At 33.0% G+C, this 27,132-nt stretch overlaps 1 protein-coding gene across 6 annotated transcripts in view; it reads left to right on the top strand.

The window, feature by feature from the left end:
* CADM2 (cell adhesion molecule 2) overlaps positions 1–27,132 on the top strand; it is a 1,028,501-nt gene that overhangs the window by 864,936 nt on the left and 136,433 nt on the right. For all 6 annotated transcript variants that reach the window (XM_079155914.1, XM_079155912.1, XM_079155913.1 and 3 more), the window contains 2 exons: positions 1,251–1,403; positions 3,478–3,615. In XM_079155914.1, coding sequence (XP_079012040.1) covers positions 1,251–1,403; positions 3,478–3,615 — 291 coding nt within the window. The remainder of the gene's footprint in view (positions 1–1,250; positions 1,404–3,477; positions 3,616–27,132) is intronic.

Below are 27,132 nucleotides of genomic sequence, written 5' to 3' on the forward strand. Positions count from 1 at the left end.
TTTAACACAGTTGCTAGCTTATACTTACAGGTTGTGTTTCTCATAACAATTTAATTTTCAGGGACTTTTTGGTGCTATCTGGTTTGTTTGACTTGTCAGATTCCACTCAGGGTTATATTAATCTCTATTGACCTAAGGGACAGAAAAGCTTCCCAGGCAAGGCCTGTAGTAGTCCAGGTGAAGCAAGGGGTTCTCTAGCTCAGGAGAAGCACTTCTAGAACCTATCACTACCTAATTGCCTATTGTCTTTAGATGACCAAGGGAATTTCAGATCTGATGAGGAAAGAGATTGCTCTCCTTGTCACTGAAGATCCTCCTTGATTCCCCTTCCAGGTGCCCCACTCTCTCCTGAAGTTGCTGGGGGAACTTCTATTTGATAAGCAATAAAATTGAATTTGCTGATGCCACCTTCTGTTTTCTGCTGGGCCTGGATCATCTTTTACTGTTTTTGAAGTAGCCTTTATGCTGCCCCTCAAGTCCTGGTGTCCTTACCAACCCTCCTTTGTCTTTCTTTTAAAATACTCTTTTGGAAGTCTCTAGCTTAATTTCATATTTTATGACGTACCTAAACACATAATGATAAATATTTATTTTCACTTTTTTCCCCAAAATAAGTCAAGAGAAGTATAACTAAACAACATTCTGAGAGATATTCTGGAAAAACAAATGTGTCATAGAAAAGTAATTCAAATCAAAGAATATATTCACAGGGTACTCCAGCCAATCAGAGTAAACTTAATTATAGTTGCTTTTCAACTAAACATCAGATCAAGTTTAAACAAAGTTTAACAGGGGTCTTTATTTCAGAGAGCTTTTAACATGCCAATATCCTTTGTTTGTCTCTTGTAAGACCTGTAGTAAGGTTTCAAAATTTATCTGTCCATAGAAGCGAGTCCATTTTGTTCATAGTTTTTCTTGGTACTCGCATTTCATGAAAGACTTTGTGAAGGAAAGCTATTTTCATCACTATCGACATCTACCTCATCTAAAGTATTACGTTAGATGCAATCATTTAATTAAAAAGTTATTTCTGAGAACACTAAGGAGCACCTAATTCTACTTTGATTTTTTAAAAAATCTGATAAAATATTTTGGTATATTTAAACCTTCCTTTAAACTAATTCAGAATGTAAGATTTAGATGCACAGTCAAATTAAATGTTTATTGTATTGTGTTAAAAATCTATGGTCTAAAAGTACCAACTGTTCTCTAATGTTGCCATTCACATTTTCAATATTTTCTCTTTCCAGCTTTAAGGGACAATAGAATTGAGCTGGTTCGCGCTTCCTGGCATGAATTGAGTATCAGTGTCAGTGATGTGTCTCTCTCTGATGAAGGACAGTACACCTGTTCCTTATTTACAATGCCTGTCAAAACTTCCAAGGCCTATCTCACTGTTCTGGGTAAGTACAGGAGACTAAAACCATGTAATCACAAAACCAGAGAGATGCATACTGTTATAGTAACATGATTTTGTAAGAAAATGTATTTTGAAGATCATATTAACAGATGTAGTTTAATTCCTTCTCTGCTACACTATAGAAAAAGGCATTTAAAAATCATTTATTTGCTTTTTCCATTTTATCAATAGTCAAAAGGAGATACAAAGATTTGTATCACTGACAGAAGGAACACGGGCATTGTGTTCTGTAGCTAGCAACACATGCTCCTTTTCTTAATTTCCAACTAAACCTCTTTATATCAAATCATCTATACATTTTTTGTATTCCACTCCTTTTATGAGTTGACAGAATAATGAAAATAATGAGTTCATAGTGCGCAACTTCATTTTATCTTATAAGTCACCTGGTGAGGGCCTTCCCTAATAACCTGTGGCTTTCAAAAATGACCCCTTTGTGTACTTTGGTGCATTTAAATGGCCCTGACATTTCCATGGGACTTCTTTCCTTTTAAATTTGTATTTTCTGGATCCTCAATGAAGTACATAATGTCATTTGTGCATGCAGCTTGTAGCTTCTTGGTGCTTTTATTATCTAAGTATTGGGCCATTTTCCCAAAGGTTAAAGTGACATGAAAAAGCAATACATTCATAGAGATTCTGAGGAAATAAAGTTGCAGCACGAAGCTCTCTGTGATTCCACAGACGTCAGTGCCCCAATCAGCTGAAATTGTTGCACTTCATTGAAACACACCTGTGTACTGAACAAGTTAGAGGAATTTAAAAATTGATTTTTTTTTGCCCCTAGCTTGCCTTCATTTTTAGATAGATAAAGGCACAACATTGCATTTAAAAGGACAATACAGACTCTTCTTTTCGATGGGAATATTAAAGTTAATCCAGCTAGAGAATTGGTTTTGTGCATAGGATATGAAATATACTCCACTGAAAATCCTACTGGGACTATTTTATAAAAATCATAGAAAGTTTGCCATTAATGACAAAATATATCCACTAAATTGGAGTATTTGAGGATAACAACTGCCTAAGCTTGATATATTATTTTGTAGAGAGCCAAATTGGGACTCAAAGAACAGATGCCTGCAGCATCTAGTTTATTAAATGGTGGTAGGACAAAGATTTCTGTTTTAAAGCAAGTTGTAATATAAAGGTGAAGTCAAGCAACAACAACAACAACTATCTAGTTAATGGAAGCATGTCGTTCTTTTATCATTGTTGTTCTTGTTGATTTACTTTGCAATTCTCATTGGTTCTTTCCAACATTCTTACATTTTAATCTTCTCAACTCTGAATTAAATAGTACAAACAAAAATGGTTTCAGTCTACTTTTATTATTTAACACTTTTGTAAGAAGTTTTAATAAAACTCTACTGAGAAAACTGAGTAGTATTGCTTAGGAACATGTAATATTCTGATTTTTAAATCACCTAAATTCTATGTCTCTGCATTAGTTATCTGTTTATGGTAATTTGGACTTGAAAAGGTAGTAGTGATTAACCTTAAAAATAATACATATCATGCTTTCCATTGCCTTTCTATAAATAGCATCAGGAGGCATGTTCTATTTTGGATAACAAAAAGGTCAATATAGGTGCAATTATTGATGCGTCCCTTATTCTAAAATTGATGTTCTTGAACAAAGTACACAAACAGGATAATAATACCTTTTAAAGCTTTTAGAAATTATGAAATCAGGAGACAAGGGTGCTCTTTTAATCAAACCAGATGGTATTATAGCAAATTTAGCATAATTTTCTAAAGAAAAACAAATATGTTTTGTGGAATTTTTTTCTTTTTTGTCACTAATGCAATCTTACTTCTTAATTTCCTGTACTGGAAAACCTTATAATATATTGAGTGCTTGTTTTCAAGATTTACAAAGAATATTCTTATAGGTAAAATTTTACAATTTTTTAACTATTTTTTACTGTATCTATTTTGAAAGTTTTGTAGATACTTCATACACACACGTATCTAAAGCAGTTTGTTTTATTATGCAGAAGTTTATATCATCTCTAGAGAATGATGGTTACTTCATTGCTTTGCTTAAATTTCAGGTGTTCCTGAGAAGCCTCAAATTAGTGGATTTTCATCACCAGTTATGGAAGGAGATTTGATGCAGCTGACTTGTAAAACATCTGGTAGCAAACCTGCAGCTGACATAAGATGGTTCAAAAATGACAAAGAAATTAAAGGTAAAAAATGGAAATAAGTCCCCAAATCAAAATTAATGTACTAAAATTAGCATAATGTATTGAAAAAAGTAAACTTTACATATTTTTCATTATTGCTCACTGATCAAATATACTTTGGACCAGATTTACTCATTTCTTAAGTCAGATAATTTCACAGAGTATAATATAATCTCTGTGTGCTTCATTTTCCTCTTATGTACAAGAAGTGGAAACCTGTTATGTTGTGATTTGGATGTGAGGAGTCCCCCAAAAGCTCACATGTGAGACAATGCAAGAAGGTTTGGAGGAGAAATGATTGGGCTATAACATTAACCTAATCAGTGAATTAATCCTTGATGGGATTAACAGAGTGATAACTGGAGGCAGGTGGGGTGTGGCTGGAGGAAGTGTTTCCTTGGGGGCATGGCTGGGGTATATATTTTGTATCTGGAGAGTGGAGTCTTTCTATCTCTGCTTCCTTATCACCACGTGAATTGCTTCCCTCTGCCTCACTCTGCCACCATGATGTCCTGCCTCACTTTGAGCCTAGAGGAAGGGAGCCAGGCACTTATGGACTGAGACCTCTGAAACTGTGAGCACCTAAATAAACATTTTGTTCTCTACAATCGTGCTGGTCTAGTCACAGCAATGAAAAAACTGACTAAAGCATAATATATACCTCATCCAAAAGCTGAAAAAACAAATGGTTCAATATATGAAAAAATGTATAGGTTCATGCTTGACAATAGTAAGCACTAGGTATGTTAGATATTACTATTTCAAAATCATATATAATATTTCAGTTGTAGACAGAGAAACCACATAAATTATTGTTCAATTTGCTGGGTTTTGGGATTTCAAATTTGTGGAAATAAAACCAGTTAAATATCAATAGAACTTGACTTCTAGTAATTTCTATAGAAGGTAAAAATAATTGCTTGTCTTAATTAAAATATTCATTGTATTTTAAGTGCTCCAGACATCTTTCTCTCCTTCTCTCTCTCTCTCTCTGTCTCACACACACACACACAAACAAAAAAATATAGAGAGAATTTTGTAGGGAGAAAATATGTTTATATGGGAAGTGGCTAGTATGGTTAAAGTGTTTTGGTTTTGTTAAACCTCAAACATGGTTATCCTGGACCCAAGTTCACACATATATTAATATACAAATACAGAATTGTTATGCTGATTATTAAAACAATTTGCTTACAAAATAGTTATTATTTTCAACATAATCTTCAATAAGACAGATTTATACCAAGCATTCTGATTAATTTAACTTGTAATTCTAATGCCTTGAAACAGTTTATTTAACTCTTAGTAATGGGCATGCATACTCAGCATGTACATTTGCATATGTTACTAAAAATTATAGGATCATAATCTATACAAAATTTTATCTATTTTCTATTTTATTTACCTCTCTTTATTGTTGTGTCTAAATACCATATCTCAGAATCTTATCTATAATTCAACACTAATCACTTCCTTCATTTTAGAAACAATAAACATATGTTATTGGACTAAGTTTTGGGAAATACTTACCTAAGACACAGTTAGACATCTTATTCTGCTAAATTAAACTTTTGAAGTTACCATTTAACTGAATTCTTGTATTCTAATAGAGATCATTAACATCCATTTTAATTCTTCTTTTAGGATATGTTTGTTTAGATATTTCCAGAATCAGTTAAATCTTTCCTAAATAGGCCTTCCACCCTACTTCCAGAGTTATCTTACTATGACAAGAATCTGCTCCAGTTTTCTGCTTAAGTACTTCTGATGGAAAGCCCAAATTGCAGGATAAGTTTACAATCCTCTTTCTATAGTTTATATGAATTGTGTAGGCAGTAAATTTTTACAGATCACATACATCTTTTTATATGTATGTTCTGATTCATGATAGAACACACTCCTTAAATAAGTCACTGCAATGAATTACTGTTACCTATATTTATCTCTTCCTTAATTCTGACATAATTAGTTCACTCAATAATCAGTCAGTTCTCCATTTTTTAACCTTTTATTTTTGTCCTAAGGATTTTTCTCTCTTTATAACTCTGGTAAGTCATAGGCTCTAACATATAAAGTACACTAATATTAATTGTTTTTAATATTGTAGCTTCATAAGAAACTGATGAACTCAAATTTTTATAAAAGAACTTAATTTTTAATCATTGTGGCCTCTGATTTGACTGCCAAACAGATTTGATGATATCTTGAGGGGATATGTAAAAATGTGAAGTTTGATCTTGTAAACACCATACTTGAATGCCATCTGAATTAAGACCAGAACAATATTCAAGACATAAATAACACAAAGTCAGCATATAGTTCTATATTCAGAGGTTGTGAAGCCTTCTTGTTTTTATTCTCAACAATGAATGGCCATGTACAAAGCATTTCTTATCCCTACACTTATATTCATCTATAGAGTTCTTTCTTTGTATATAATTCTTGAATATTTACATATTTGCCTTCCCAATCAGATGGTGAACTTCCTGAGCAGTGTAAACTTCATTTTTAATTTTTATAGGTGTATATATGTAAATAAGATAAGTGCCATGGTCTGCACAGGGTGAGCATTCATCACAGTTGCAGTACTCTGGATATGCCAAGTAAATTTTCACACTATAGCCCCTTCAGCAAACACACCTTGCTGGGGGCAGTGCTCCGTCCTTATCTTGCACTGTGTTGTCTTTTCAGACATGAAAATTTGACTTCCTTTTACTGTTTGACTGTTTTTACTATAATTTCACTTGACACTTTTAAAAAAGATAATCCCAAGTGTAAAGCAAAGGGAAAAGTGAGTCTAATCGAATCAAACTAAATTGAATTCAATAAGAGATTGTTAAAATGCCTCCAAATTTCACAGTATTTTATGGTACATGAGTGAAGGGTCAAATTAAGAAAACAAGAACCTTGATTTGGAGATATTTATAATTTCTTTGGAATTATTGAACAAATTATGGAGAGCATTTTCTCAAAGAGAAATATCTAAAAATCTTTGTCTTTTCTCTCACTATCTAAATATAATTTTTTAAATTTCTGGGTGAAATTTATTAGAAAGTACTACTTTAACACTTTCTGGGGGGAACTCAGAATATTTCCAAACTGGATTATAAGGCAGTAGTCCTCAAATTTCAACAGGCATTATCATTCCTCATAGGGTTTCTTGAATCTTAGATTATAGACCCCTAACCCTAAATATTCTAACTGAGTGTCTGTGCTGGAGCCCTAATAATATGCATTTTAGCATTGTGTTAAATATGTGAGTGATACTAATGTTCCTCTTTGGAGACCACATTATCATAGAGAATGTAAAATGAAGAATATCAATAATCCACTAGAAAGCCTGTCTCTATTTTTGAGCTTTAGTTTTCTCATCTGTTTAATGAGGATAAAAATGCTTGTTTGAAAAAACTGTTGGCAAGAATTCTATATAAGCCAATACATAAAATGTTGTTCAGTACAAGGAATCTCCAAATACATTTTGGACTTTATTATATCTTCCATTATTGTTATATTCAGCAAATCATAACTGATGAGCTCTACCAATCCCCAAATAAAATTACAAATATAAACAAACAAAACAAAAGAGTCCTTCAAGGCACTCACAATTGGAGGATGGACATACGAATACAAAATCTACCAGGCACAAATATGTGAACTGGCTACAGTTTTTGTACAAAAGAAGCGGAGATGGGGCCTACTTTGTGGGGAAAGTGAAGGTTCGACTGCTCATTGATAAAGGTGGATCTTACCTTTTATTGAATTTGCTGAGTTTACTGGAATTCATCATATGCCCTGGGGGTAAAAGAAGTAGTAGGACATTCTCCAGAAAGAAGTTCATGTATGTATGCAGGTTACAAGCATGCAATTAAAGTAACTGAAATTTAAGTGTGACATAAGCATGAGAGGTAAACAAGTAGGCAGGGCCCAGATAGGTCACATGTCTTTTATTACAGATTAAGTTTGGAATTTATTCTGTAGGCAATGGAGAGACTTTTTTTCTATATAAGTTTTAAATTGTAGAATAAAATGATCATAATTCCATCTAACTCTGTTTCTCCCCCACCTCCATGAGCTACTCAGTCACTCCTTTGGTGCCTCTGGGCAGCTCGGCTTCCTAAACCACAGGTGTTGCTCACTGCAGCCTTTAATCTTCTGGGTAGCAAGACAGTCTGAATATTTGCCATTTAGTGTGAATAAAGATGTGCAGTGCCTTCCTAAATCTTTTGACTCCCTGAGAGCTGGCAGTTAACATTAAAAATTTCATTCCATGTATAAGTTGATAATTTGTAGTTTGAATGTTTCTTATTACAGAATTTTGAGATTTTCTTTTTCAGCTAACTAGGTTTTGCTTTAATGGGGTAGGCAGAATTCTACAACCCTCAATGATCCACAGCCTTACATAAAACTTTCACCTTGCGTATAGGACGGAATTCTTCCTTGAAGACATAACTTCCTTGATTATGTTAATTTAAATGGCAAAAGGGTATAACTATGCAGGTATAACTATGGTTTCCTTCTGAATTCATCAGAGGAAGGTTATCAAAAGTGTGTAGACATATGAACTAATGTCTTTAGAAAAGGATAAAGAGTCAGAAAGACATTCTTCTCTTGACCTGGTAGAAAATAAACAACTATTCTGAACTGTAGGTGAACTCTTTAGAGCTGAAAGCCTTCCCTGAGTGAACAGGGAAATGAACCAGCTAAGAACCAGTAAATCTGAGGAGGACACTAAAACTTAAATGGGAGTGGTACCCCCATCCAACACCTTGATTTAGCACAGCAACACTGAGTGCTGGCCACACTAACCCCTGGATTCCTGAACCATGAGATAATAAATATATGTTGCTTTACTCCACTAAGCTTGTTGAGATGTAGAAAAAGCAGAATAATTTCTCATAGTTTCATATCTTGCAGAGATTGGGCACAGATATTCTTATAATAAGACCCAGAATTTCAGCTTGGGGGAAGAGTCTGAGGTTTGGAAGAGTGGTTAAGAGACATTTCAAGCACATGCTAATAAGGTTCTGAAGTAGTGGAATTATTTTACCAAGGGATGGATCTGAAAGAGAAGCTAAATATCAGGTGAACTAGGGGAAAGATCCCTAGACAGGGACCAAAACTAGGGACAAACACTATACAATTCATGTGCCTGGGTGATGAATTTTACTCACTAAAAATCAGAAAGGCATTAAGAGAAGTTAGTTCAGACACAAATGATGTGTATTTATTAAAAAATTTAGATTGAATTATTTATATATAATATAAAGTCATTTTAATAAGCTTTTGAAGTTAGGTGACTAATAACAGTTAGGTGACTAATAACTAGGAAAGAGATTTGGATCATAGCATAGTATACCTATGGTGAAGGAAATTTTAAGATATAACATTTTTATAATAGTCATTGCTCTCCATTTGTGTAGCATATTTAAGACAGAACTTCTCTCAGTATGTTCTCCTTACCCTGATAATTATACCATCTACTAATGTGCATATCCATCAAAGCCTGAGTTCATTGGTGAGTCCTTGAAATTTATCAATACCCAACAGCATTGCCATTAGTCTGCAGATGTTATTTACTTTATTATCTAAGTAAAATGTGTTTCAAAATGTTTGGCCATTAAGTTTGAGTTGACTTTAGCTGTGTTTCCCTGTATGAAGAGGTTTTTGTGATATACTTTAATGTCAATCACAGATAGTGCAGCTGCTAATTTCCAAGGGGGCTAAAAATAGAACGATTTTACTGTAAGCTACTTAGTAAATAATTTGTCAGCAGTTGGGAAGATAAGAGTGAATTTCTCAAGACTGTGTTTCTCAAAAGGTGGCTCTTAGACCATTTGGATTAGTTAGAATCACCTCAGATGGTAGTTTAAAAAAAAAAAAAAAAGAAGATTCTTAGTCTCAAAGAAGATGTACTAAATCAGAATTCCTGGGTGTCAGGCTTAAAAAAACTTAATATGTAATATTTCTCAAGTACATCAGTTGATTCTTATGCTTAATAAATTTCAAAGTCCCACAGGATTAGAGACTAGCAAATAGATATTCAGGAAAGTGGGGGAGAAGACCCAAAAGACCTACATTTAGAAATGACTGTTAATATTCTATGTACCTTAGGAGTCTGTTCTTAGAGGATGTTATCTAAAATTGAATCAAAAGGTATGTTAGGATTTTAGTGTTTCTAAAAATCATGCTTTCACATAGAGCTTAGCAATATTCTTTGGCCATATAATTCTTTTTGCTTTTTTCTGTCTTCTTCAGTTGAACTTATAAGGATTTGACTTTGACAAATGGTAGATTATCTATTTGACTTCTATATTTTATGTTGCAAAACTAATTTTAGCTTAATGACTCATTTAACATCAGTCATATAAAACCTTAATTTGAGTGAATGAAATAGTAACATAAATTAGAGATTATAAACTCTTTGAAGGTAAATATAAAAGAAAATAAGGTCAGATTTGTACCCCTTGAGTTAAGTCCCTTCATTACATAAGATAAGGACTAATCGAAAGTATTATTCTTAAAAGTATTATTCCTAAGTTTAAAATGATTAAACTTAAAGAATATACCATACATTTATTTGTTGCCGCCTGCGGCAACAATTGTGCAGGTATTTATCGGAGGTGGACTGAAAATAAACTACTTTTCCTATAGTCACTAATTTATAGAGGAAGAGAGACTTTGAGAGGAAGATAGGCTTTGCTTAGAGGAAGAGAAATTTGCTTATCAGGAAGAGAGACTTTGCTTAGAGAGAAAGTTTTAGAGAAAGAGAGGCTTCTACGCTTGTCAGAGATCTATTTCTTCTTATAGTTCTGCTGCTGCTTCTTCTTACTGCTAACTGCTGCCTTTCTCTGCTAGCTGCTTCTCCTATTCTCTCTCTGCTAGCTGCTGCTTTTCCTAGCTGCTTCATCTTACTGCTGCTTCTTCTTTCTGCTAGCTGCTGCTCCTTTGCCTTCTGCCTACTGCCTGCTTATATCCCCTCCAGGAGGTGGAGGGCGGGACCACGCTAGTTGAGATCAGGTGAGGAGCCAGCTGCCCTATCACAGCAAAGGTTAAAGCAAGCAGGCCCAAGCAGGAGCACTGGGGAACACCTGTGCATGCATTGTGTGTGTGAACTTAATTGAATATGGCCAATGATAAATCACCTGAGTGTGCATATGTTAATTAACCTCCTCACTGCCGATGTGATCAAAGCAACCTCCGACTGGCCACCAGGCACCATCCTGGCGCTGCCCACATGGCACAGCCCCCAACATTTATTAATTTATATTTTCTTTTGTTTATACTTACCTATACTTTGAAAATGTCCTTGCTGTGTTAAGTCCAGACTATGCTGGACACTGCACCAAGTGAGACAAAGAAACAACATCAATAATACCTATATGTAACATATGTATGGTGGTACTTGAGTGTGTACATGTGTGTGTGAGGAAATAAAAGTAGAGAAGTTGGAGTTTTCTGAATGCTATTAAATGTATTACCTAAGGGCTCTAGAGGCAACATCAAAAGATGCATAATTTGTCCTATGAAAGAGATGCAATAGTTGTTCCATTTAGGTATCAGTTGTTGATGGGGACAATGAATAACAAGCAAAAATCTTTGAAAGCATGTCTTGCTTTTTATTATTGTTCTCAAACAGATATGTTGGGTCATAATTTATAAAATAATCTATATGTATTTGAAGTATGTAAATTTGGCAGATTTTGACAAGTATATCTAGTGGTGAAAACATCACCAAAAGCAATATGATGAACATGTTCATTATCCTCCAAAGTTTATTCAATTCTTCCAAAACCCATTCTTCCTCCCCTTCTTTGCCTACCCATCTTATCATTCCCAGGACACCATTATTCTGATTTGTATAATTATAGATTAATGTGTATTTTCTGCAATTTTATATAAATAGAATCAGATGGTATGTACTTTTGTCTAGTTTCTCTGCACATAAGTATTTTGAAACTCATCCACATCACTGAACACAGTTTATTCCTTTTCACCACTGAGTAGTGTTCTATTATATGAATGAATAAACTACGATTTGTTTGTCCTTTTGTATACAACCATAGAAACGAAATGATGTACCCCATCTGTGTACAATGAATCAAAACGCAGTCTGTAAAAATAAAAAAAATAAAAAAATAAATAGGACTCTGTCCTATTTCTTTGTATTTCCAAAAAAATAAAAAATAAAAAATAAAAAAAAAATAAAATGTATTACACTTGAGTGGATGATCAAAAATAAAAAAAGAAAGAAATTTGTGTTGTTAACAATTTGGAATAATTGCGATAAAGTTTTAATGAACATTATCTTCTAAGTCTTTCTATATCCATATGCTTTCAGTTCTCTTTGCTAAGTGCCTACAAGAGGAATAGTTGGATCATGTGATAAGCATATATTTACTTAAAAAGAGTGGTTGACCAGCTTTTCCCGAAAGTGGTTATACTACTTCATAAAGTCCAGTTAGCTCTATGAGCCATGCTTTAATATTATTTATAAGAAATTTTCACTTAATCCAAGATCAGAAAGGTTACTCCAATGAATTATAACATTTAGGTTTAGGTTTTAAATCTATTTCAAATAAATTTTTGTATACCAAATGCCTTTCTACAGTAGTAGTTTCTATAAGAGGTATTATTTCTGGGGCTGTTTCCATTGGGTGATCTATCTCCTTATTATAGGTGGCACTTTGTTGCTAATTTGAAAGAGTTGTAGTTTTATGCTTGGATCCAGACATTGTGAGTTTTACCTTTTTATTGCTAAATATTTTCAGATTTCTGTAAGTATTCTTCAGCTCTGCTTTAGGTAAGTTACTTAGAGAGATTTTATTCCTTCCAGGGATTCTTTTACATTTCTTACATGAGATCAGAGAAATCTTTTTTCTATAAAATATATTTTAATCATTACTAATGTAAAATTCTTCTGATTTTCCAATACTTGATTATGACTATTTTCAAATTTGGTAAGAATAGGCACCATTCCAGCCCTGGTTGAGCACGATGTACCATTTCCAATAACGTTTTCAGATGGTTCTTGTCCAGTCCTCAGTTTCCCTACTCAGATATTAGTCTTACTTTGCTGAATAAAGGAGTGACTCTGATGACATCTGCCATTCTCTGTCTTGAACTCTCCTCTTTAATACTCCGCCCTGCAAAAGCGACTTGGCCTTCTCAGATGCACAGTTCCATCTCTTTAATTCAGAGAGTCTACCAAGTTCAATATTGGGTCCCCCCGGCATGGACCATATCCTGGAAAATATCTCAAGGCATCAATCATAGGTATTTTAGGGTTCAGCTCATTTGTATTCCATCTTTCAGATATTACTGCCCATTATTATAGTGTTCAATGTCTTAAAAAGTGTTGTTGTTGTTTTTTTTTTAAATGAAAGGTAGCCTGACTGTTACTGAATTTAGTCTAGAAACAGATGTCCTTGTCTCTGTTTTTGAGATGTAGAGAAATAATTCTTTTGTGACAATGGTATGACACTTCAATTTTGTTTACTTGCTTGCTTTAAAGTTACATAATCAATTTAAGAGGATCAAATGATCGAGAGTCAAATGTGTCCATACTCATTTTTATGGACTACTCTAGATTAAAAGTTATATTGAAGGTTAGTCATTCTTTTATTTAATCAAAGGAATTCAGTGCTTTTATGGGTTCTTTTACTTTGTGAGAAAATAAAGGAAAGTCCCAGCATGTCTATAATGGAATACATAAATTCATATTTTTTTTTTTACTGGATTTCACTTATCAATTGCCTTTTTATGAAAAGTGTTTTTTAACTTTATTTTAAATTCACCTTTTTAATCAAAGCTTTTATTTTAAAGTTTAAAGAAAGTGCATGCCTCAACCATATAGAACTAACTATTCTATAAGTCACAAATATTCAGATACGTGAGATTCTTAGTGCTCATATTCTGATGGTGGGCTTACTTGTTATTCAAATTTTCCCCAGGTCATTTCCAAAATGGCTTCTTCATGTTCTAAGAAAGATTTTTCTTCCATCCTCAGACTTTTAATATTTCATGGAAATTGGCTTCATGATTTTTGTGGAATATGGGGAGAGAAGTTCAATGTTCCTACCCCCTTTGGTTAATGACCTTTCAAATCCCGAAGACACTTAAAAAACAAAAAAATTCTCCTGATATTGCATTTCCACAAAGGTCATGGGACCCTGAAATAAATTTTAAAATGTATTATATTTTCCAGATGACATTTTTAAAATATCTAAATCATAGCATTCTAAAATGATTCTTTAATTCTTCTATCAGTGAAAGGTATTAGATTCGAAAAGATTTTCATGGTGTTATGGTCTGATTGTCATCGTATTGTAGCAGAGTCTGAGTATGTTGGTAGACTTTCTTCTGTTTGCATTGGTAATGATGAACTGATGGAGATGGTTTACTGATATTATTCGAAACTAGTATGTCTTAGATTTGGATTGTAAAGTTCTCTAAGGGTGTTAAAGTGCATTCTTTATCTACTCTTTTATTTACTAGCTGGAAAGTACTCATTACATAAAATCATCATCCTCCAGGGGAGTGACCAATCTTACTTTTCCTTTAGAATTTTTTTTCTTTTTAACCAATAGCTTGTTAAAGGGTCTGTTATTTGTATATTTTCATAAATGAAACTATACATGAACTTACCTATTTTTATTTATTGTTTCAAGTAACAGCTTTATTGAGATATAACTATATAAATAACTCTTCAAGGTGTATTGTTCAATAGTTTTTAGTAAATTTACAGAACTATGAAACTTTAAGCACAATCAATTTTACATTTTCATCATCCCATAAAAAAAAAAAACCTCATACTTTTTTTTTTTAATGGTTCCTATTTCCACTCAGCCACCTCTACAACTGGCTCTAGGTGACTGCTCTTCTACTTTATATCAATAATTTTGCCTATTGTGAACATTATATAAAAATGGAGTCATGCCATCTGTGCCCTTTTGTGATCAGCATAACATGAGCAAAGGTTAATAAGCATGGGACTACAGGGGTGGTGGTGGACTCTGGTCCTTTGACTTGCCTCTTCTGGTTTAAAACCACCATTCTATAAAAGAGCTTGACTGAGAGATGCTGGGTCCCTTAGTTCTTGCCGTATGAGTGAGAACTAGGTAGGGAAGAGGACCCCAGCTACTCAGCCACCAGGAGTTTAGTGTCTACAACTAACAGCAGGAATGAGCTGAATAAAGATGCTCACAGGTTCTCCCCCCTGGGAAAAATATTGCATCACTTGATTGAGGGAACAGAGATGTCAGTTTAGTCTTCTTGGCCACACCCCATGCAGGCAAGTTCCCCTCATGTTAAGTTGGGGAAGAGGTGGAAGTAGGGAGGAAATCTTGGCTCTGGTGCTAAAGATAGAACCTGTTCTTACTGAGATTTAACAGATGTTTTTTGAATGATTTTCTCTTCATTTGTCTAAGCACAACTTCCACAGGCATTAAATGTGCATATGTTTGTGTGTAAATAATTTTCACCAGTAATGGTTGATTTACTGGAGAGAAGATTTGCTGATATTCCGGAGGTCACCCCTGTATTTTTTTTTCTATTCACGTATTTTCTCAAAATCAACTCATGAATTGAATTAATTTATCATATTATAAGCACATTCCTTGATTATGCTTATATATTCTATCTTTCATTTCTTGATATATTACTAGAAGAGACATATTTCTCCTCTTAATCATTTTGCATTTAAAATTAAATTTTGCCTCCATAAGAAGTGAAAGGGAAGAGATATTTTATAATAGCTCTTTTTATTATAAGCATAGATAATTTTTATTTCTTTTTTCATAAAATTTATGAGTAGTATATGAATTGAAATTTTAAGTTATATATTTTAATAATTTTTAAGTTTCACTCTTAATTAGATTTCCATTTCCTCTTATTTTGCTTGTTTATCTGTAGTTAACTCCATCTGACTTCCCATCTTTCAGAAACTTTGATAAATGGAATTCTGGTGTAGTTCGTATGCACTAAGAATTTTTATGGTTATAGAAATTGGCAAAGGGGGTAACAAAATAAAAGATAAGAGAACCATAGAAAAAAGGTAGTGACCCATACTAGCCAAGAATAATGAACAAAAGGAAAAATAAAAAGCAAAATACTGCATCACATAAAAATTACTTATTTATATTTATTTTACTTCATTCCCAATCTTTAGTCACCATTCTCTACTCCTTTTTACTCTTCCAAAATAGAAATTGCTTATTTATTCAGAGGTTACGTTAATGACATCATCCATTTTTTTTCCAGGAAAATGATAATAAGATTTAAAGAGATATAATATGAACATGGCATTTCATGTCAGAGCATACCCACTGACATGGAATGAACTCACTTACTAGAGCAAAAGTAATGCTTTTCCTAATGTATTAAACATCTATGATGTCATAGATACTGTCCTGGATGTTGGATATGAACATTTTGCAGACATCTGAAAAGACCAGGAGAGAGGAAGGAGAATATTGAGGACTGAATTAGAACAAATTGTATTACATGCTTTTATAATTATGTCAAAATAAATTCTATTGTCATTTATACTGAAAAAGAACCAATCAAAAGGAAGGAAGAAGAATAGAAAAAGACAAAGAATTAGTAAAAAAGAAAAGACAGAGAAATTTCAGTTTTTTCTTTAAGAATTCATATATTATAGTAAGCCTTGTGAATATCCCAGTGGGTAGTTGCAATTTAAAAGTGATGTTTTGCTGAGAAAACAAGGTAACCTGTTAGAAAAAAAACAAAAACAAAAACAAACAAACAAACAAACAAAACCACAAAAGTCTGTTAGCTCGTGGTGCAGCCTAAGAAAAAGTTGTATAAAAATATAAAATATATTCTTGAAGGAGGTTGCCAGTGAAAGTCGACTTTTCATGTGCAAGCCCTTGGTTAATTGTCCTAAGGTAATTCATTCAGGCTACTGAAAAGTGAAAAGAGGTTATTATCAGTGAAAGGAGCATAAGGAAACCTATTAAAACCAAAAAAATGTATTCCTTCCTTATAAAGAATCCACTGATTGATCTGCTTTAAGGTGATTCAGTTCCTTTCTCTCTTGGTTTCAGTGCAATGGTTTTTCCTCCTATTTTGCACATCATATCTTTAACTCATATATCACATTCTGTCGTTAGATTAGCTAAACTATGGTATTTATAGAACCCATTGTTGGATGTATATGTATGTGCAGGTATGTACACCAGTATGTGTGTTTACTTTCTGTTCCTTGTAATTCTGTAAGTTCTATAGCACATTAAAGCCTATTGTGATAGAGAATCTGCATCAGACTATTAGTTACATTGTTTACATTTGGGAATAAGGTTTCATGCTTTAACCTGGACATCAGACATCCTTGGGTCAGGTACCTCTGTAGGGAAAATCATGCCTGACTAGAGTCACATATTATAAAACATGACAAGCATTCAGCAAGGAATGTCTAGAATGTAAATTACACAGGAGAGGGGTTTACTATTAAAAGGAAAACTTCATTACGAATTAAAATACATTGAGTACAGGCAGAACAGAGGAATAAAACCATATCATACTTAGATATAACTTTTAGCATTTATAATTGTCATTCTGATAATTATCAAAGGTTAAGGAGTCCCTAATAAAATATTGTGATCTAGGACTAGACTTGCAAAAGGATGCTAGTTCTTCACATCCCCACCTTTTTTGGGGGGTTTTATATTTATGAATAATTACTAGAGTCAAAACAGTACAAAGTGTCCAGGGTAAGTTACAAATTATGCAGTATATAATTTTACAGCTTGTAACAAGCTATTTAAATCAAAAAGAGGAAGGACACATTAAAACTGACAATTATTGTTTTAAGCATATTGCATACCAGAGCAGAAATAATAAATAATATTCACATTTCTGCAGGTTGTTAAAGTGTTAAAAACAAAAAACGTTATGTTGAGGATAAACGAATCTGTCTCCTTTATTATTACAAGTTATGAGTTGTCTGAATAACTATTTTTTCCATATGTGTAATAGTCTATTTCCTATAATCTTTTGGAAGAGATTTCTGACATGGTCAGAATTAAAGAACAGACCTCATATTGTTAGTACTTAAACTGCTATCTTCCTTTGTATTTAGAACATGTAGTTCTAAATACAGTCTATAGTTTTTTAAAAATATTTAAATAAATATTTACATATCACTCTCAATGAACAGATAGTCTTTCTTCATTACACCTCTTACACAAAGAATCTGGCTTGGCGTCCAACATGTGACAAGAGCTCAAGGTTTTAGTACATACAATCAATGAAACACTTGAATGAAAATGGTTCCACACTTTTAGTAATAATTTTTGAAGGAATTAAGTTTCTTCTTCATTGGATGCTTTCTGGACAACCTACCTATTAGTATTTTTTTTAAAAAGAAAGTATATAAAGAATTATGAATATATGAATTTATGAATCACTTGACAAAAATGATCTAAGATGTAAGTTCAGTAATTTTCAAAGGTGATGACTCTACTCCTTATAAGGAATAAATATATGATGCACAATCCATGGTGTCTTTCTAGGGCTCTAAATATTAATAGATATTTAAATGTTGCCCCTGTACCACTGAACAGTGATTAAACTTGATTAAAGTTTTGAGGGAGAGTGACTCTGTAACTTGTTTTACCCTGTAAGGATTTGAACATGTACAATAATTTAAGAAACTATTTGACCCAGCTATCCCACTCCTTGGCCTATACCCAAAGGACTTAAAATCAGCATACTACAGTGATGCAGCCCCATCAATGTTGATAGCTGCTCAATTCACAATGGCTAGATTGTGGAACCAACCTAGATGTCCTTCAATAAATGAATGGGTAAAGAAACTGTGGTATATATACATAATGGAATATTACTCAGTCATAAAGAAGAATAAAATTATGTCTTTTGCAGGTAAATGAATGAAGTTGGAGGATATCATGCTAAGTGAGATAAGTCAATCCCCCAAAAACAGAGGCTGAATTATCTCTCTGATAAGCAGATGATGATACCTCATGGGGGGTGGGAGGAAGGCGAGAATGGAGGAAGGATGGATTATGTAGAGAAAAAAGAGAGTGGAAGGGGTGAGGGGAAAGAAAAGTAACAGAATGAGACAAACATCATCACCCGATGTATATGTATGATTACACACAATGATATGACTCTACTTCATGTACAACCAGAGAAATAAGTTGTACCCCATTTGTTTACAATGAATCAAAATAAATACATTATAAAAATAAATAAATAAAAATAAAAATAAATAATTTTTTAAAAAATGATATTAAAATGGAACAACAATGAAGTTAGTGTAGAACAATTGAATGAAATCTAAAGTGAGATTAGTAGCAAATTATTTTTAGAGGTATTTTCACATTTATTAACAGTGAATCACAAGCTTTTATTAGTGCACTTTCACTACTACAAAGAAAGAGATATGAGCAGTTAATTATCATGTCTACAAACCAGTTGTACAAGAGCTCTAGCATTTTCTGTTACCAAGACAAGAGTGTTTCCCTGAGTCTACATGGTTAAACAATGCTCTTTTTCTTTTGAATTTGTATTTGTTCTTTTTAGTTATACATGAGAGTAGAGTCTATTTTGACATATATGCAGAGTACATCTTATAATTAGGATCCTAGTCATGTTGATGTACATGATGCCGAGATTCACTGTGGTGTATTCATATGTGTACGTAGTAAAGTTACATCAGATTCATTCCATTGTCTTTTCTATTCCCACTCCCCATCCCTTCCCTTCGTTCCTCTTTGTCTAATCCACTGAACTTCTATTCTTCCCTCCCCACCCTCGTTGAACTCACAACGTTTCATAGATTGCCTTTCTTAGATTCTTAGATTGAATTTCTTAGATTCTTTTTTTAATTACTTTTTAAAATTTTTACAGACTACATTTTGATTCATTGTACACAAATGTTTTAATATTGATTGCAGTAATCATCATAGTGCATGCAAGAAAATTCTTACAGTTGGTTCTTGTAGCAATTCTAATTGCAGGCCTGTGAGAGAGCATGTGAGAGAAATTTGATAAAAAGTGCTAAGTTTCTACTCATTTGACCGAATTAATAAAGCACTTTAAGAAGATTTAGATAAATGAAATAGACCCCATTCATCAGTCTTCCATAAATCTTATTTTTCTTTTCTGACTTTTTGAGATCTATGAACAATAGCTGAGTTTCAGTAAAATTCCTTGTTCAATGGAAAAGTTACTCTCTTACCAGTAGTGTTTGGGCCATCCCTCTCAGACTTGGTTAAAACCAGGTTTAAGACTGGCACTCCCTTTAAAAACTGGATATGAAAAGAAGAATTTTTAAAATCTACCTTTCAGGTAGAAAATGTATGAAGGAAGACTTACAGGGGAAAATAGGATTTGCTTCAACAATTTGTTCTGAAGTCTTTTCCAGTGCACAGATGAAAATGGATATTAGACTTTAGCTCTAGGCTTCCTGGCTGCTATGTGCTGAGCAGCTTTCCTCATCCACACCCTTCCACCATAGAGCTCTGCCTCACCTGGGACCAGAGCAAAGGAGTTGGCCAACCACGGACTAAGACATCTAGAAACTTTTAGTGCTGATTCAGTTAGGATTGAACTTCATTGCTGAGTCCTCATATGGTCCCTCTGGATAGCCATGCTTCTCAGGAGTCCTTTGTGGTCCCCTCCTGCTTTGTGCTTTGGAGACCCAATGGTAAGCCCAACTCCTGAGCCTATGCTCTGAACTCTCATTTGTTGGGAGTAAAAATAACTGATGGTTTACAGTGAGTTGATTATATCCTTGATGATTTAAGTAAGCAAACATTTTTCACTTGAGAAAGAGACATCCCCTGAAGATGCTTGACCTCCAGAGCCTAAAACAACCTAATTTTTTTGCCAACTCTCAATAGATGTTTCAACTGGATTTATAGAAACAACAGTCCTGAGAGTTCTTAGAAGTTTATTTTTATATTCTCCTTCACCTTCTCAGGAGGTGTATAAGTACTTCTGAGTAGTTTAGCAATGAATATTTATATTGAACATAAAGGGATCTGACAAATTTGAACATTTTCAGAGTCCTGGCTCCCTGGAAGTTGCAACATTTAGGAAATTCTTTGCCTCTTTGTGTCTTAGGAACAGCTGACCCTAAGTACAAGTATATTATGACTGTGCCATCTCTTGTCCTCCCTCATAATAACCCAAAATCAGGGGTATTTCCCTTATTAACTTGATTGTGCAAAGTCCTAGATCCCCTTCCTTTTCTTTGAGATGTTCCTCATTAATTCTTTCCCTAATGCAATAGCCTGAATAAAATAATATCTTTGGGTACAGTGGCACACACCTGTAATCCCAGCTACTAGGAAGAAAAAGGAAGGAGAATCACAAGTTTGAGGCCAGCCTGAGTAACATTGTGAGACCAAATAACATATAAAGGGTGGGGAACGTAGCTCTGTTTTAGAGAGCTTTTCTAGCATACTTGAGGCTCTGGGTTTGATCCCCAGTACTAACCCCCAAAATAATAATAAAGAAATAAAATTTAAAGTGAAAAAGAAAAAAGTGGTTGTTAATGTTCTACTATGTAAGATGTAACCTCACTAAGTTTAGTCTAGAGAATGTTTAAAACAAATAAAAAATGAAAGGCTTGCTTAAACATTTTTATAAAATACACTTTAAAATAAAAAGTAAGAAATGATATTTTCTCTAAGACAAATAGGTTTCAAAATATGCTCTAGGTTACTGAATAATTCAGATGAAGTTAATTTTATGTCCATAAAAATGGGGATTTGGTTATCTTATTAAAATGATAGTTATTTGAAGGAAATTCAATCTGTAGAACTTCTGTTAAGCAGCAAATATAAACATGCCTTTTTCTCCAGTAAAGTCACATCTAACATTTGACAATAAGGTCAAGTCTTGTATAATGTGCACATTTTCCATTCTCGATGGCAAAAGGGTTCATGTTCAGCTCACGGATGAGGGTCTCAAATAATATTCATAGCAGTAATGCAGATTCAGAATAAGTTATTTGATTCTCCCACTGAAATTATCATGTAACCCATCCTTGACCAGTTCTACAATTTGTGTCTCTGAAAATAATAGGAAGTACTTTTATAAACCCTGACTTTATAATAATAAAATCCAATTGCTAAATAAGCTTCCTAGGCTTAACACTGAGACCCTACTATTTTGCTCCTGGACAAAGAATTCAAGGCCCAAATGGGAGATGCCATCTAATATTCTATATCATTCCTAAACATTATATTCACAAGAAAGTGCAGTTCTTTCAGTGTGGAGAAGCTGCATCTAAGTCTGCCTTCTTCCCAGTGTGACCTATTAGCTTTGCAAGGGATTAGAAAGAACTGGCCTGCTCTGTGTGCCTGGTTGACATAGAAGTCTACTTCAGGATCCAGGCATACAATCTGTCTTTAGAAAAGTGGAAGTGGCTTCTTTTCAGGCTTTCTAAATGGCATCAAAACCACAAAAGTGAAGAGAGCAAATGAATCAGAATAGTTTAGATTGTGCTGCTCAGGGTGTGTTCTAACCACTGTGGAGACAAGGCAACTTCCCTAGGTACTTCACTTAAGAGGATTTTCTTTCTAAAACTCTAGTCTAAATGTTGTCAGAATGTAGATATAGAGGCAGGCGGCTGAGTAATCTAAATCTAGGAAAGATGGATATGGAGATATCTCCTGAGATCTGACATTTTATAAAAAGATTTGAATGTCAACAAGACTAGATGATGAACTGTGCTTTGTTTCTCAGATAAACTAACTCAGGACTTTTAAACTCATTTATTTTGGGGGCTCCAGTAGTCTAACTCACTGTTCCATAAGCAGTTCTTTTCCACCTTAACTCTTGGTAAGACAAAAGATTTAAAATTCTGAATATAAGGAGACTGCTAGTCTACAGTCAAAGTTTAATAAAGAAAATAATGTAAAAGCTCATTGAATTCTTTTTTATTTTGATATTTTACTCAGAAAAGTTAAAAAAAAAAAAAGAAAAGAAAACCTTTTGTTGAGAAGCATGCCTAAGGAATTATTTCCTAGGCACATTTTTTTTTTTAAAGAATTTCTCATGTGTATAAGGTAGACATAATAGTATGAGAGAGGATGTGGTTATCACTCAATTTTAAAATCATCAACATTGTCAACAATTGCTTCATGCATAACTACCTAGCTCTGCTCAATTGCTTTTATTATTGTATTCTTCCAGTTCTTTTTGAAAACAAATTTACATACATTGAACTTAACTGTAATATTTTGAAAGATGAATAAACCGGGTTAACTGACACCCTTATTTGAATTTGAGTATTTCCACCTCCCCAGAAAATCCTCCCATATCTCCTCTCAGCCAATTGCCAAACACCATCCATAAAAGGGACTACTATTCTAAATATTTAAAACAAGTTTTTATTTAAAGGAAGTTAACAAGAGGCACCAGAAGAGAATGGAAGATAGACTGCAAGGATTATGAAGAACAGAAATTCTACAGATTTTTATTTATCATTGGCCCTCAATTTTTGCTAGCCATCTCACCAACATATTAAGACATATGTTATATAAGGTATATTATGGAAATCATTAAAGAAGGAGAAATATAAATATAAAAAGTAGTGAAGGTAGAATGGAAGCTTTGGAAGAGAGACACTAAAGAAAAAAAATGGGAAGAGTAGTTCCCTAAATATCCTCTCCAGCTTGAGCTATGTCCCTGATGTCAAGGATCTACTATCCACTTGCCCCTCAGAATGTGGTCTGTGGGTCAGAGGCAGACTCTCAAGCACAGCACCTACACCAACTGAGTAAGAATACACATTGTAACGAGGTCTAATGGTGATTGGTATGCTCCTTTCATTTTGAGACATGTTTCTCTTGAACACAATATAGTAAAAACATGCCAAAGGGAATGGAGACTCTAAAACAACATTTAATGTGAAATAAGAATATTCATGGAATCAGCAAATAGAACATTTAACATAAAGAAAACTTCTGTTGACTCTTAACTGTATAACCCAACCAGATATTTTGAAAAGATGGAAGGTGGGATGAAGATACATTTTAGATACCATTTTCTCTCTGCTAGGGGAAGGAAGTCAGCATCAAATATGGAAAAAGATATCATGATCACTTCACTTCCTTTCAGTGTTTTTCCTATTCATCTGTGGTTTCTACAGTATGCTCATTAACTGTCACAGAGTCTATTAAAAGCAACAAATTATACTTTTGTTTATTTTATTTAAATGATGCTCATTAAAATTTCATGTTACATACAATTGCTATCAAATTTTATGTGTCCAATTAATATTACATTAAATGATACTTTTGTAAAGGAACATCTAAAGGAAGCAGATGGATGAATTCTTAAAATGCAGGTGTTAAACAGCAGCAATATTTTAGAATAATTTTTCTATATTGTATAATTTATAAAAGTGGGTTTGTCAAGAGATCTAAATTTTCTTCCTTTGACACTGCTTAGAGCTAAGAGCAAGTAAACATTGGGCATAGATTTATACAAAAGAAAATAAAACATAAAAGTGACACAGTTTTGTATAAATTGGTGAGATATGAAAAGTTTCCTAATTTATTATATTAATAAATATAAATACCATTTGCATTATTCTTTCATAACTTAACTTGAAGGAAGTCATTCTACCTGAAATCTTATGCAATTTACAAATAGAAAATTTCATTAAACTTCAGTATAAATGAATTGAGATATTGTATAAGATATGCTTGTGAAAAATGCTACATAAACCCTGTGTCCTGTATACTTAATTTATAGCAAAAAAAAACCCTGATATTTTTATGCTTCTTTTTTCTTATTTTTATTTTTTAATTTGTTATAATTAGTTATACATGACAGTAGAATGCATGTACACAATTAACACTTTGTACACAAATGGAGCACATTTGGGTTTGGCTTATTTCGCTCAGCAGGATATTCTCTAGCTCCATACCTTTTTTATCATAAATCTTAGTACTTTGAGTTTCCACTCTCTTTCTCTTCATTAGTGTAACTGTTTATCAATTTTATATATTTTTTGAAAGAACCAGCTTGTTTTTGTTGCTTCAATTTCATTGAATTCAGCTGTGATTTTAATTATTTCTGGTCTTCTGCTTTTGGTGTTGATTTGTTGTTCTTTTCCTAGGGCTTTCAGATGTAGTATTAGGTCATTATCTTTTGATTTTTTATTCTTTTAATGAATGAGCTCAATGTAATGAACTTTCCTCTTAGCACTGCCTTCATAGTGTGCCAGAGAGTTTGATATGTTGTATTGGTATTCTCATTTACCTCTAAGTATGTTTTTATTTCCTCCTTTATTTCTTCTGTTATCTATTCATCATTTAGTAGCATGATATTTAGTCTCCAGGTGTTGGAGTAGCTTCTATTTTATTTTTTATTTTATTGATGATTTCTAGTTTCATTCCATTATGATCTGATAGAATGCAGGAGTGCTTCTATTTTTTTTTTTTTTTTTTTTTTTTGCTAAGAGTTGTTTTGTGGCATAATATGGACTATTTTAGAGAAGGGTCCGTGTACTGCTGAGAAGAAAGTGTATTCACTCATTGATGGATGAAATACTCTATATCTGTCTGTTAAGTCTAAATTTTTGAATGTATTATTTAGTTCTATAGTTTCTTTGTTTAGTTTTGTTTGGAAGATCTACCCAGTGGTGAGACAAGTGTGTTAAAGTCACCCAGTGTTGTTGTGTTGTAGTCTATTTGATTCTTGAAATGAAGAAGGATTTGTCTGATGTGCATAATTCTCCATTGTTTGGGGCACAAATATATATGATTGTTATGTCTTGTTGATGTCCAATTCCCTTAAGCAGTATGAAATGTCCTTCTTTTTCCCTTCTGATTAACTTTGGTTTGAAATTCACTTTATGTGATATGAGGATGAAAACTCTTGCCTGTTTATGTGATCCATGTGAGTGATATGTTTTGCCCAACCTTTCACTTTCAGGCAGTGGATATCTTTTCCTAGGAGGTGATTCTCTTGAAGACAGCATATTGTTGGGTCATTTTTTTAAATTCAGTCTGCCAGTCTATGTCTTTTGATTGATGAATTTAGGCCATTAACATTCAGAGTTATTACTGAGATATGATTTGTATTCCCGGTCATTTTGGTTTATTTTTGGTTTTTAATTTGACTGAGTTTCTCCTTTGATTGACTTTTCCTTTAGTATATTTCCTCTCTTTTCTGGTTTTGTTTCTTTTGTTTGTTTCTTTTTTTTTTTTTTTTTTTTTTCATTTCCTCCTCATGGAATATTTTGCTGAGAATGTTCCTTAGTATAGGGTTTCTAGTTGTGAATTCTTTTAACTTTTGTTCATTATGAAAGGTTTTTACTTTATCTTCAAAGGTTTTTATTTTATCTTCAAATCTGAAGCTTAGTTTTTCTGGATATAAAATTCGTGGTTGGCATCCATTTTATTTCAGAGCTTGATATATATTATTCCAGGACCTGTGAGAAATCAGCTGAGATCTGAATTGGTTTCCTCCTGTATGTAATTTGATTTTTTTTTTCTCTCACAGTAGTCTTTAATAATCTATTCTTATTCTGTATGTTAGTCATTCTCATTATAATGTGCCTTGGTGTGGGTCTGCTGTAATTTTGTACATTTGGGGTCTTATAGCCTCTTGTAGTTGATTTTATATTTCATTCTTTAGATTTTGGAAATTTTCTGATATTATGTCAGTGAAAATATTGTGCCTTCCTTTCATTTGTATCTCTACTTCTTTCCCTCTTTCCATTAGAGATATTCTTACTCTCTAAAATTGTCTAAGATTCATAAAACTTTTTATTGTAAAATTGTTAGTTTTTTTCCTCAAGTGTGAACTGAATTGTAAACATGTTTTCAAAACAAGATATATGTAATTTATCAAGACATATATATATCTTATATAATTTATAATTTATCTTTTAATAATATTTATTGTATCTCTGCTTTAAAAATCAGTAAATAAATTTAAGTCATATTTCTCTGGAAATAAGTAAAATTCAATGAACCACGCATATATTTACTATCAATATATCAAATTCAATGTTATTTTAAAAGTAAAGCATTCAAAGAAAGAAAAATGGAGCAATTGAGCTGAGATTAGTTGTTGTCGCTAACATTTTTAAATATCCTTATACATTATTTAATCCACAGTAAAATAAAATATTTTATGTAAAACAACTAATTTCTAGAAAATCTAATTGTTCATTTAATAGTGAATGATGAGAAAAATGAAAAAAAGCATAAGAAAACTAAACACATTTTCCTCTCAAAATCTTGTTATAATCATTTCTTAAACTTAGTCTAGCATTTTTATTTCTAAACTGTTGAAATTACCATCTTCATATCAGTTACTTGAGACGTGAGAAATTATAAATTAAGTGAAAATATTATTAAACCACTTTTTCACACAGAACAAATAATCCCTGAGTCACCGTATCAATAGGTGAATTGGCATATTAAGGAAAGTATTCTCCTTGGTACTGAAATGGAATTTTCAGTCAAGGGAAGAACACTTAACAGCAATGCCAATTTCACTGCCTCT

The sequence above is a fragment of the Sciurus vulgaris genome (assembly GCF_902686455.1).
Source record: "Sciurus vulgaris genome assembly, chromosome: 10".
Classification (NCBI taxonomy): Eukaryota; Metazoa; Chordata; class Mammalia; order Rodentia; family Sciuridae; genus Sciurus; species Sciurus vulgaris.